General features: G+C 37.1%; 1 protein-coding gene across 2 annotated transcripts in view; it reads left to right on the forward strand.

Moving 5' to 3' along the window:
• LOC126299173 (spectrin alpha chain) overlaps positions 1–14,093 on the forward strand; it is a 124,164-nt gene that overhangs the window by 42,962 nt on the left and 67,109 nt on the right. For both annotated transcript variants that reach the window (XM_049990938.1, XM_049990939.1), the window contains exons 2-15: positions 83–248; positions 329–424; positions 516–651; positions 979–1,109; positions 1,283–1,471; positions 1,882–2,070; positions 2,163–2,333; positions 4,525–4,692; positions 4,809–5,048; positions 6,670–6,858; positions 6,937–7,092; positions 7,187–7,319; positions 7,407–7,591; positions 11,409–11,561. In XM_049990938.1, coding sequence (XP_049846895.1) covers positions 99–248; positions 329–424; positions 516–651; positions 979–1,109; positions 1,283–1,471; positions 1,882–2,070; positions 2,163–2,333; positions 4,525–4,692; positions 4,809–5,048; positions 6,670–6,858; positions 6,937–7,092; positions 7,187–7,319; positions 7,407–7,591; positions 11,409–11,561 — 2,286 coding nt within the window. In that variant the 5' untranslated portion in view covers positions 83–98. The remainder of the gene's footprint in view (positions 1–82; positions 249–328; positions 425–515; positions 652–978; positions 1,110–1,282; positions 1,472–1,881; positions 2,071–2,162; positions 2,334–4,524; positions 4,693–4,808; positions 5,049–6,669; positions 6,859–6,936; positions 7,093–7,186; positions 7,320–7,406; positions 7,592–11,408; positions 11,562–14,093) is intronic.

The raw sequence follows: 14,093 nt of genomic DNA on the forward strand, positions 1-14,093 counted from the left end.
TATATTGTCTGTTGAATTTGGTAGTGTGCAGTTTTCATGCACTGCCTTGGGTAACATTATCTTTTTTGTTTGTGCTTTTCAGAAGTCGAACCGAAAAAATGGATCAGATAACACCTAAAGAAGTCAAAATATTGGAAACAGCTGAAGATATTCAGGAACGCCGTGAGCAGGTGTTACACCGATACAGCGACTTCAAACAAGAAGCGAGATCCAAACGAGAAAAGCTCGAAGATTCCCGTCGTTTTCAGGTAACTAATTATATCTATAATGTCCTAAAAGCAATGTTTTGTGAGAGCATCTGTTTTCATTAATTGCAAATATTTTTCAGTATTTCAAACGGGATGCCGATGAACTCGAATCTTGGATCAATGAAAAACTCCAAGCAGCATCAGATGAAAGTTACAAAGACCCAACAAATTTACAGGTATTGTTTAATTTATTGTAAGTAATGTTGAATTTATTATTACTGCATCTACACTACACCAGAACCCACAATTTTGTTCTATTTTTGCCAGGCAAAGATTCAGAAACATCAAGCCTTTGAAGCTGAAGTGGCAGCACATAGCAACGCCATTGTGTCGTTGGATAATACAGGAATGGAAATGATCAATCAGGGGCATTTTGCCTCAGACATTATTCGTAGGCGACTTGGTAAGTTATTTTTCAAAATATTGACCCTTTATTTTTATAGCAAATACAAAATTTTATTTTTACATGCTAAAGGAGGAAATAACTGTAGTAAAAAAGTGTTGTTACTGAAATTGTATCATTGTTAGTTTTTGGAATCTTAAATACAATAAATCTCAGCTTGCCTACTAGTTACGAGAAAATGTAAAGTTAGATGGAGGAATAAATAGTGTAAACTCATACAAAAAGACACGGGGGAAAAGTAATCATAAAGATAGAGGCTCCCCAGTATATACCAAAAGTTATGTATTTTTTTAAATGGCATATATAGTGGACATTTTTTGCTTAAAGATGAACTGCATCGTCTTTGGGAACTTCTTCTGTCCAAACTTGCTGAGAAGGGTATGAAGCTGCAACAAGCTTTGGTGCTTGTCCAGTTCCTACGTCAGTGTGATGAAGTCATGTTTTGGATAAATGATAAGGTACTGTTATGTTGTTGAATTTAGCTTTTTGTGTGTTGTTATACTGATTATTTTGAACTTGGGCAAGAGTTTGGCAATTTTTTGATTAATTTGAAGCATTTCCATGTAAAATGCACGTTACGGCGGTGATGAATGAAGGAGTGATGATTGTCTATTTTCTCCATTCTTACTAGGAAACATTTGTGACGACTGATGAGTTTGGCCACGATTTAGAACATGTTGAGGTCTTGCAGCGAAAGTTTGATGAATTTCAGAAGGATATGGCTTCACAAGAATATCGTGTCACTGAAGTTAACGAACTAGCTGACAAGTTAATTATGGAAGGACACCCAGAGAGAGACACTATCAGTCAACGGAAAGAGGTATTGCTTTCTAACAACTCTGTTACTTCATTAACACATGTTTTTCCAACTATAGACTGTAAATAAATCATCATCTATGGGCAGAAGTATTTTCTGATGACAGTTTAAAATTTTTGTGCTGATTCAGTGAATTGTAGCGGGTCATATGTCCGAAATACATCTGTATATAAATTCACACCCTCACTGAAAGGCCTCTGCTTGATACAGCTCATGTTTTTTAACCAAAACATGAACATGTTGAGCCATGATCATATTGGTGGAGGACACATGAGGAATGCTCACTGAACCACTGGGACAAATTCAACTTTTCATTTTTTGGATGCTGATAACAAGGAATATATTCATGAAATACTAGTTACAGATCACACATTTGTTTTTTTCTCTTCATTATAATGTCTGATTTCTTGCAGGGACTGAATGAAGCTTGGATGCATCTTAAGCAGCTGGCTTTAATGCGCCAAGAAAAACTATTTGGTGCTCATGAAATTCAGCGTTTCAATAGGGATGCTGATGAAACTGTTGCATGGATTTCAGAAAAAGATGTTGTTTTGTCCTCTGATGACTATGGACGTGACTTGGCTAGTGTTCAGACACTACAGGTTGGTTTAGTTTCTCACTCTGCACTGACACCTTCATTATTTGTATTGTGGTAACTATCTTTATGTACAGTATTTCTTCCCTCCCGTTTCAGAGAAAACATGAGGGTGTCGAACGAGATCTGGCTGCACTTGAAGATAAAGTTTCTACTCTTGGGCAGGAAGCAGATCGCTTATGTGGTATTCATGCAGATCATGCTGACCAGATTCAGGCAAAACGAGCTGAAATTGTTGCTTATTGGGAGAGCCTTACAAGAAAAGCTGAGGTATATTTTGCATAATAATAGTGTAGTATTTAAAGCAATTACAAATACAGTAACTGCAATGTCATTTTCCCCCCTTTTTCTCTGTTAATTCTCATGACTGACTATCTGGTTCATAAATCACATATGGCTTCCGGATACATGAGATATACATTAAATATTTTTGTTACAGTCACCAATAACAGAACATTCCTGGAATATTCAAACTGATTAGATATTAATTATAGAAATGTCAGTGTGTGTTGAAAGATAATTGTGAGAAAACCTCTCTTAAGCTCAGTCTTGCGCCACTTAAAGATATATTGATGTACTGGATGAGAACTACTCCAGCAGAAGTACTCTCAATGTATTAAATGTCTTTGTAACTCATATGGTTTTATATTTGGTGGAAATAGCGAAAATACTATTAAACACATTATGTTTCATTGTTGTATAGTCACTTAGCATTGGCCATTGTTGGACACAGAAGCTATTCCCATTTACAAAAGAATAAAAGAGGTTATTTGTTAAGTAGTTTTTATCCACTTTTACATTTTCATAGTCATTTTGATTATTTTAAAATTAACCATTTTCCCCTACCCAATTATAATATCTTAAAAGGAAATAAAACTTTGAGACATACACAATGTGATCAAAAGTATCCGGACACTTAGCTGAAAATGGCTGAATAGTTCGTGGCGCGGCAATTTTGGAATTCAATATGGGGTTGGCACACCCTTAGCCTTGATGACAGCTACCACTCTCACTGGCATACATTTAATCAGGTGCTGGAAGGTTTCTTGGGGAATAGCAGCCCATTCTCAACAGAGTGCTGTACGGAGGAGAGGCATCAATGTCGGTTGGTGAGGCCTGCTATGAAGTCGGTGTTCCAAAACATCCCTAAAGTGTTACGTAGGATTCGTGTCGGGACTCTATGCAGGCCAGTCTATTACAGGGCTATTACTGTTGTATAACCACTTTGCCACAGGCCGTGCATTATGAACAGGTGCTCAATCGTGTTGAAAGATGTAATCACCATGCCTGAAATGCTCTTCAACTGTGGGAATCAAGAAGGTGCTTAAAACATCAGTGTAGGCCTCTGCTGTGGTAGTGCCATGCAAAACAACAAGGGGTGCAAGCCCCCTACATGAAAAACACGACCACACCATAACACCACTGCCTCCGAATTTTACTGTTGACATTATACACACTGGCAGATGACGTTCACTATACCCACACCCTGCCATTGGATTGCCACATTGTGTACTGTGATTATTCAACCGTGAAATCAAAGTTTTCTCACCGTGCACCTAACTTTCATAGTACTTGCAGTGATTCCTGATGCAGTTTGCAATTCCTGTGTGATGGCCTGGATAGGTGTCTGCCTATTACACATTAGGACCCTCTGAAAGTGTCAGCAGTGTGTCAGTCAACAGATGAGGTCGGTCGGCCCATACAATTTTGTGCTGTACGTGTCCCTTCACGTTTCCATATCACTATCACATAGGAAACAGTGGACCTAGAGAAGTTTAGGAGTGTGGAAATCTCGCAAACAGACGTGTGACACCCAATCACCTGACCACGTTTGAAGTCTGTGAGTTCCGCGGAACACCCCATTCTGCTCTCTCACGATGTATAATGACTACTGAGGTCGCTGATATGGAGTACCTGGCAGTAGGTGGCAGCACAATGCACCTAATATGGAAAATATATGTTTTTGGGGGTGTCCAGGTACTTTTGATCACATAGTGTAGCTATGCTCGACATTCAAAAGATATCATACTCGTAGGACAGAAGGAAAAAATGTTTTTGTGCAAGCTCTTTATATAATTAGTATTGCTGTTTCTTCTTGTTGCTGATATGCTAAGTTTTATGTAAATTGTAAAGTAAATGTTTCATCAGCATGTTTTTATTGCCAACCGAGTATTCTGCACATACAACAAAATTTACTTTTCATGAGAAGGTTTTGACTAAAAATAATAACTCCACATGTTGTTCTTATGTAGAAAAATGCTGTTTCTATTTTCAGTGGGGTTTGCTGCAATTTTTTACAGTTATGGTGGATACTTCAATTGAATTACTGGTCAAGAAGAAACAAATGTATTTGAGCTTGACTAAAAAACTGATCATAAAGGACAAAATTGTATAAAACTGTAACATTTATTCTGAAACTTTGCCACATGATTACCTACTTCACTTACCTGCTTCCTTACAGGAACGTCGCCAAAAGTTGGATGAATCATACTACTTGCATCGTTTTCTGGCAGACTTCCGAGACTTAATTTCATGGATTAATGACATGAAAGCAATAATATCTGCAGATGAGTTAGCCAAAGATGTAGCAGGTGCTGAAGCACTGTTGGAAAGACACCAAGAACATAAGGTTGTTATACTGCTTAAACAATGAAAAGAAATGTTTCACATAATGTTTTGGTGGATTGTTTTAATTAAATATGAGACATTCTTATTAATTAATGAGCTGACCATTTCTATCCATAGGGTGAAATTGATGCAAGGGAAGACAGTTTCCGAGCAACAGCAGAAGCTGGGCAGCTACTATTAAAACATGGTCATTATGCCTCTGAGGAAGTAAAAGATAAGCTTGGTGTTCTGAGTTCAGAGAAAGCATCATTGTTGTCTATGTGGGAAGAACGTCGCATTCTTTATGAGCAGTGCATGGATTTACAACTTTTCTATCGTGACACAGAACAGGCAGATACTTGGATGGCCAAACAAGAGGTATGGCAACATATTTTTTACATGTAGATCGTCATATATATTCTGGAAGCCACTGTATGATCTGTGGCGGAAGGTACATTGTACCATTACTAGGCCCCTACTATGATAGGAAGTAAATGATAAGTGACAATTTTGTGCTGAATTGTAAATAATAATTGCTGCTGAGTGTTCCCTTCTCACCATTTTCTTGATCCATTTTCTACAGTCGTGCTCAGTTTCACAGCTATAAAACTAAATTAGTTTTTTAAGACTTAAAGGTAGGTAGTTTTAAGTAAAATAACATTATTTGCCTTCCAGCAGCTGTGATCTTAGTTTTTTAGTTGCTGCAGGTAGCCTGCTGCACTAATAACATGTCACAATTGATAGTTTATGCACAAAGTCAGACCAAGTTTAACTGTATTGACGGAGAAATTATTTTTGAATATATGTCAATAGATACAGTTTGATCATTTTTTGCTTGCATTCATATGCTTGATGTGGGGTATATTTGCAGCTACACACTCTGCAGGATACATGTTTTACGGGTACACACTGCTGGTTGAGATGAGGTTTTTCAGTTTCTCAAATTAAGATAAAACAGAAAACAATCTTGTAACTGTTAACAGATTAGGTATGCAAATAAAGTGTAAGGAATTGTTTCCATTCTTAGTAACAATGGCATATGGAGTATATTGTTCAGTTGACACTGTAACAGAGTTGTACTATCGATGATGAGTGCAATTTGTGTAAGTAGTGTGGGTCATAGAAATTTTAAAGTAAAAACTTAAAGTGCTATTAGGCTTTCGTGGAATCTGGCACAATCCCAGTTTGGTAGTGACACATTTCCGACAAAAAGAAATGAAATAATAAACCAATATAATGTTTTATATTAGCTGCTTTTGTTGACTGACAAATGATAAAATAAATTAATACAAGCTTCAGATCACTATCAGAGTAGTTGTTTGTGCATAAGGCTGAGAATTGAGTCACTTTCCCATGATTTCGAATACTCAGTGCCAGTAGAACAAAAGGATTAGTTCAGAGATAAGTGAGTGTCTTAAAGTTTCAGAAAATTCATTAATTAATAATAATGGAAAAAAATGCATTCTTCAGATTTGTGAGTAAATCAATTGTTGTGTGATTACACCAACTGTAAAAGCATGCCTCTTAAGAAAGATAGGAGAGGTATTAAGTTGATGTGTGTCAGCATAGTAATTGATCTCTAAAATCTACCGTAATCATGAAAAAAGAATAAAACACTAGACTCTCATTTGGGATGGCGACAATTCCACCTGTGTATGGCCGTCGTTATTTAGGTTTTCCATGATTTCCCTAAATCGCTTAAGACAAATGCTGGGATGTTTCCTTTGAAAGGGCATGTTTCCTTTGAAAGGGCATGGCCCACTTCCTTCCCTATCCTTCCCTAATCCGATGGGACAGATGATTTCGCTATTTTGTCCCCTCCCCCAAATCGACCATCCATGAAAGAAGATACTGGAGTCGCACCAAAACTTCATGGTGCAGTTAAGAGTCATAAATAAAGATTGCAAGAGATGTTTTGTGTGTCTTCAAGTGAAAGATGTTGTAAATTGTATCCATAATTTCAGTCCAGTCTAAATATGTTATGGTTATTCTGTTTCAGGCATTTTTGGCTAATGAAGACCTTGGTGATTCCTTAGACTCTGTTGAGGCACTTATTAAAAAGCATGAAGATTTTGAGAAATCTTTGGCAGCACAAGAGGAGAAAATAAAAGCACTTGATGAATTTGCCACAAAATTAATAGAGGGTCAGCATTATGCTGCTGATGATGTTGCACAACGTAGAGCAATGGTAAATAGTATATAACAGAATAATAATTTCATTCACAAGAGACAAGAGAGGAATTCTAATGTTAATGATTGGTTGCAGCTTTTAGAACGCCGTTCAGCTCTGCTAGAGAAATCAGCCCAGCGTAGAGCAATTCTCGAAGACTCAAATCGCTTCCAACAGTTTGAAAGGGACTGTGATGAAACTAAAGGTTGGATCAATGAGAAACTAAAGTTTGCCACTGATGATAGCTATCTTGTAAGTGGACAGTTACAATAAGGGTAAAAACTTTTTAATTAACACTGACTTTTGGCTACATATTTTTAACTTTATATTTCCAATCCTTTTATAGGATCCCACAAATCTGAATGGAAAAGTGCAGAAACATCAAAACTTTGAACAGGAACTTAATGCCAATAAGTCACGAATGGATGAGATTGCTTCCACTGGACAGGAATTGATTGAAGCAAATCACTATGCATCAGGTTTGTAGTCATATCCATAGCCACTTACATTAGGCATGTCTATTACAAAACAATGCATTATTATTATTATTATTATTACTATTACAGATAGAATCCAGTCACGCATGGATGAAATCTTGCAGTTGTGGGAGACACTAGTTTCAGAAACAGAGAAGAAAGGTTCAAAATTACAAGAGGCTTCTCAACAGCAGCAGTTCAATAGAACGGTTGAGGATGTGGAATTGTGGTTGTCAGAAATTGAGGGTCAACTGATGAGCGAAGACTATGGCAAGGTACACATGAACTTGAACCAAAATCTTAAAGTACAGTTGATTGTAATTTGGAAATATGTACAGCATTACTATGCAATGATTTCAAAACATGTTATAATCGCTTCCACACTTTTCTTGTTAAATCGGACACTTCCCTTTTTGAGTGTCATTCTATTGAACCTATCCAACTGCCTACTCTGACCAGTTCATATTTCACTTTTATATATCAGTTCAATTTTAGTGTTCTGTTGCAAAAATAATTAGTTTCTCTAGTTCTGAATTGTTTCAAAATATTGAAGTTGCAGTTCCCTGAAATATTCCCTATTCTCATACTACTTTTCAGACTTCAGTCATGATACAAAGGAAGTGATAAGCAGAGGAAAAGCACATAAAATGTGTAAACAAACTTTTCATTGACTTAATTGCTTAGGAAGTTTGAGTTGTGAGCTCATAAGGAATAGCCAGACTTTGTGACCCAACATTTCAACATGCTAGTTCAGGCATCATTGGACGGACAGTAACAAATACAAAATTGTTTAGGCTGGTATGTTTCTATTTTAGAGAAATGGAGTTTAAGGGTCAGACACAGGTTCCATTTCAGGCCACAGAAGTTGTTTGAGAACTTGAAGACAAAGAAATTTTATTTTGTTTATCAAACCCACATTGAAATTTTTTTTCCACCCACTTCCTCTCCGAACATTTAGTGAGTTCAGTCAGTTAAAGATATACTTAGGTGGGGAAAGCCATTGCAGGTCAAGTGGTAAAAGATCTGGTTTCTGTTCCCAAGGGTTTGGGTAACAGTAACTGCATAGTTTCCTATTCTCTGATGGGAGAATGAAAATTCCAGGAATCTTTGGTATATTGTTTTGTTAAATAATTAATTTTATTATGAATTAGGAAATAAAGAACACTGAAGCTTGTTGAATTGGTGGTTCTTAGGATTTGGTCTCTTGTTAATTGCAATGGGTCATTTAGCATAACTTTTTATTCTCTGTTCATTATTTTTATTTGAAAGGAAGTTTTCCTTATGTTTCATTACTAGTGAAAAGTTTCTTATTTCCCCCACCCAACAATAACTCTCTTCTTTACACCAATGTCTCTTCACATTAGCAGTAACTCAATTTCCTTTTATTTATTTTTTACCCTGTAACATAAAAAATCATAATATTAAATGCTCTCACTAGAAATGTTACTCTCTCAAATGATTTTACAAATATCACTTACTCATTGGTGCCTTTTCTTTAGAAGGTTTAATCTTGAACCACATTTCATGTGTAATTTTCAAGGGAGGAATAAAAATGTACATTGATAGTGTCTGTTTATTCCTCCTCTTACTCAACCCTCTGGTGTACACATTCACTGGAGGTCTAATTAGGTGTATAACACCTGGGACCACCCAGCGGTCCAGGAAAATCGTGGGAATTTTGTTTCCCATCTGGGAAAATGGAAATTTTTTGACAATTCAAGAAATTTTTCATTATTTCAGTTTTCAGTTAAATTTTTGAAATTTTTACTATTAAGAACTGATGCTCTAACAAAGAATTTTACTTTAGCCCGGTACTGCAGAATAATATTGCAGCAATAAAACATAACCCAGAGAATAACATCAAAATAAAACTTTAGTTGCAAAGAAAATATGCCATTAACAATAAAAAATCACAGAGCGCACACAAGCTTCTGCCAACAGCAAAATGTGTCAGACTTTGGGGCAAAGAGCATGCAATATTTTGTAACAACAAACTGTTTTTGATGAGCATGACATCACAAATATTTACTATAACAGGCCACAGAAAAATATTGTGCATTGTGGTTTCAGAATCTTTACTTTGAAAGTAAATTTCATATTACACAAGATGAATCATGTTATGTCTGGAATGTGCAATGAATTTATTAAGTCACGGAGTATTTGACACTCATTCAAAATTTAACACTTTGAGGACCAGCCAATTAGAAAAATTTCAGGCTGAGAAGACCAGCCGTTTATGTCATTATTAAAAATATTACTGGCAGATTTTTATTTGGTATATCTTGAACAAAGTTTCAAGGTTAGTTTCTCATATTGATTTTAGTTCTTTCATATATTTCAAATTATTGCAATAATGATGGCAAAAAGTATAATTATGCTTTAAAAAAAGGTATGGAGTGAGTTATTGAGCAATTTCACAGTAATAGATTTTCTATGGAAAAATCTAAATTCTTGATGGAACATGTGTTCAGCCAGTTAACACATGAAATGTTCAGTGCACAGCTGTGAAAGTAATCATCACGCTTGTCAGAAATATTCAGCTACTGCAATTTAAGATGTGTTTCTAGTATCCTGCCTAACCACACCATCTGAAAAACAGCAATAATTTTTTGACGACTGATATCACACACATCAAAAAAAGTTTTGCATCCCCCCGGTTCCCAGAACTCCTGAAGATAGATGTTGACTGTGGATATTGTATCACAGACTCAGTCCCTTTGTTCAGAGATGTCACTAAACTTGCCCAAAGATGTAAAAAACCATGCATGAGCAGCACCTATTAGACAGAGGGTGTCCAACAGCTGATCAGTTCTAGTCATTCCAACAGGAAGGAGGTACACGGCTCATGTTGTCTATAGTTAACCATGTCTAGATGGTCAATACCGCAGTTCGATCGCGTCTACATTGTTACTTTGTGCCAGGAAGGTCTCTTAACAAGGAAAGTGTCCAGGCATTTTGGAGTGAAGCAAAGTGTTGTTGTCCAGACACGGAGAAGATACAGAGAGACAGGAACTGTTGATGGCATGCCTCGCTCAGGCTGCCCAAGGCTACTACTGCAGTGGATGACCCCTACATACAGATTATGGCTCGGAGGAACTGTGACATCAATTTTTGAGCAATTGAATGGTTGGTGTGTGTGTGTGTGTGTGTGTGTGTGTAAACACACGCATGTTAGAAATGTGGTGCCCTGGATCAAAGAAATGTATATGTTTGTCTGCTAGCTAAAGTTGGTAACAACTGGCAAGCAAAATTGTTCATCTTATTTAAATTTGTATAGATTCACTTATTTCCATCAGCAACCATTCCAAGAAATGTCTTGGAATTAGTGCTTAGAGGTAATTTCAGTTCTACTTCTTCTTTAAGCATCTTGTAAGCTCTTATCTGTAATGTTGTCAAGTTTGGATTGCACAGCTATGAATGTACAGGGAATATCTCTATAAAATGCTAATTAGGGCTTTAATGCTAATTTTTTGAAACCAGCGATCTACAGATTTGCTATCAATAAATTGGTTGGAAAAAGAAAGATAATATCAAGGAACACCTTAAATCGCAAAAGCACATCTCGACACAATCAGTTGTCATTTGTTGAAAGTTTAATACAACCAAAAGACAAATAAGCCAAAACCAATTTACAAAAAGAACTTTTGAATTTTTTCCAAAAAGCAGCATTCCTCGAGGTTGTTTTATTTTGGAGAGTAAAAACTCTTTTATTATTGTTTTATCTATAACCCCTTTACTGTTTATAAAATGAATGTTTATGCACTTATTGCAGATAAAGGCCACACCAACAAATTTGTTAGACATTAATTTCTCCAAAAATGTGCATTAATTTTGCCAAAAATAGCTGCTACATTTGTAAGTCACCACTCATTTACTACAAAACTGCTATGGCAGAAGATAAGATCAGAAAAGTTGTAGAGTAATTAACGTATTTACTCTACCACAGATATTTGTTGTTGGTGTTGCCAAAAAGTCTCCAAAAAGAGATTTGTAGTTTATGTGCTTCAGTGATTGTGTGTCAGTAAAATACTATTATTGCTAGCGGTAAATTACTCTATATACAATAATTTCAAAACTTAAATTGCTTTTAAGGATCTGACAAGTGTGCAGAATCTTCAGAAGAAGCATGCATTGTTGGAAGCAGACGTTGCTTCGCATCAAGATCGTATTGAAGGCATTCGTGTTGCTGCAGCACAGTTTGTGGAAAGAGGACATTTTGATGCCGACAATATAAAAGCTAAGGAGGTAATGTCCCTTATTTATCTTGTTTCCTCTTTTGTATCTGTTATATCTCTCCAACTGTTGAAACATCAAAATGATATCTGTAAATAATACTGGTTTTACAGCTTGTTAATAAAAGAAACACTGTGCAGTATGTTTCTCAGTTATTGTGAACATATATAAACAGCAACTTGCAACAAATGGGAGTTGATTAATTGGTATGCTTTGGAGGGAATAACTATGGGTGATACGTAAACATGATATGGTTGACTGGTAGAGTGCGCAGAAAATTATTTGGACCCTGCTGTGCTGATGGTGCTGTATATGGCGGTCAATGGTAGTGGTGGAGGTTTCCTTGTGGATGGGACAGCGCAGTAGGGGACGTGCGGCTCTACACCTGAAACCTTCATATGAGTGCATCTCTAACCTTTCTGTCTGTTATTGCCATTTTAAAATTTGCTTCTTGTGTCAAAATACAGTGTGTTCTTATTATGGAATTATGTTATTACGGTACTGAATTATGGGTGCAACTGTTAATTCTATATCATAACACTTGCTTGGAAACGCATATTTTTGTCTATCTTCTTGTTTGGGCAGCATTTTTCACATGGAAGATGCAGTTAATTTTGCAGCTGCTGCCCTAACAGTGGCTGAAACCATTAAAGAGAAGGGCAGAATGTCAAAGATGATGACAAAAATGCAGATGTAGTTTGCTTCATCCTAGGTTGGGAAGAAAGGGTGAAGGCAGGGTTATATAATCCCCATCGTTGGAGTAGTTGTGGCCTGAAGATTGCCTTCAGTTTTGGAACTTCATGGATGTGGCTTGTTTTCTGAAGATGCTATTGATGATACAGGAAGGAATTTGCTCAAGTGACACCTTAGTGTAGGAGGCAATTTTATAGTCAGAAGTAAGAAAAGAACCATTTGTTTACACACATGATCACTCTCTCACACAAGTTTCTCGTTGCTTCCATGCTGAAAGGAACCAAAACAGCTTCATGAACTTCTGTTAATGAAGACGTACATATACAAATAAAAAATCACATATTTAAAGTTATATTCATAATTATTCGGAAATGAATGACTGATGAGGTACCTTATTATGATACAATGGGTTGTGAGGATCATTGTTTCCAGATTGAATTTTTATTATGCAGCAGTGTGTGTGTGCTGATTTGAAACTTCCTGCCAGATTAGTACTCATATCTGGCACTTTGCCTTCCACAGGCAGGTGCTCTTACAATCCCTCCTGGCTGTGACCAAGCTAGGTCTCTGTAGCATCCTTTTGTACAGAAGTTCTAGTTACCTACAAGTTTTGCAGAACTACTTCTGTAAGTTTGGAAGCTAGGAGATGGAGGCACTTGCAGAAGGAAAACTGTGAGGACAGGTTGTGAGTTGTGCGTGGGTAGCTTAGTTGGTATATCACTTGCCTGAGGCGGCAAAGGTCCCAGGCCTGAGTCCTGGTCCAGCACACAATTTTAATCTAAAAGGAAATTTCAAATCAGCACACACTCCACTGCAAAGTGAAAATTCATTCTGAATAGTTACAATGTATTTAGTCTGGTTTTTATTGCATGTTATTAATGGAGCTGGCAGTTGCTGTAATTGCAGGCAGGCAGCACAATCTCTTGGGAAAGAAAGCATGATGTGGAGGAAAGCTTATAACGTAGTCAGTAATAATATGTAGTGGCTAATGACAGAAAACACTGACCTGGTGGATGACATCGGAAGTTCACTGAGGCTTTTTGCAGATGATGCTGTGGTGTATCGAGAGGTTGTAACAATGGAAAATTGTACTGAAATGCAGGAGGATCTGCAGCGAATTGACGCATGGTGCACGGAATGGCAATTGAATCTCAATGTAGCGAAGTGTAATGTGATGCAAATACATAGAAAGATAGGTCCATTATCATTTAGCTACAAAATAGCAGGTCAGCAACTGGAAGCAGTTAATTCCATAAATTATCTGGGAGTACGCATTAGGAGTGATTTAAAATGGAATGATCATATGAAGTTGATCGTCGGTAAAGCAGATGCCAGACTGAGATTCATTGGAAGAATCCTAAGGAAATGCAATCCGACAACAAAGGAAGTAGGTTACAGTACGCTTGTTCGCCCAATGCTTGAATACTGCTCAGCAGTGTGGGATCCGCACCAGGTAGGGTTGATAGAAGAGATAGAGAAGATCCAACGGAGAGCAGCGCGCTTCGTTACAGGATCATTTAGTAATTGCGAAAGCGTTACGGAGATGATAGATAAACTCCAGTGGAAGACTCTGCAGGAGAGACGCTCAGTAGTTCGGTACGGGCTTTTGTTAAAGTTTCGAGAACATACCTTCACCGAAGAGTCAAGCAGTATATTGCTCCCTCCTACGTATATCTCGCGAAGAGACCATGAGGATAAAATCAGAGAGATTAGAGCCCACACAGAAGCATACCGACAATCCTTCTTTCCACGTACAATACGAGACTGGAATAGAAGGGAGAACCGATAGAGGTACTCAGGGTACCCTCCGCCACACACAGTCAGGTGGCTTGCGGAGTATGGATGTAGATG

Source organism: Schistocerca gregaria, chromosome X (assembly GCF_023897955.1).
Source record: "Schistocerca gregaria isolate iqSchGreg1 chromosome X, iqSchGreg1.2, whole genome shotgun sequence".
Classification (NCBI taxonomy): domain Eukaryota; kingdom Metazoa; phylum Arthropoda; class Insecta; order Orthoptera; family Acrididae; genus Schistocerca; species Schistocerca gregaria.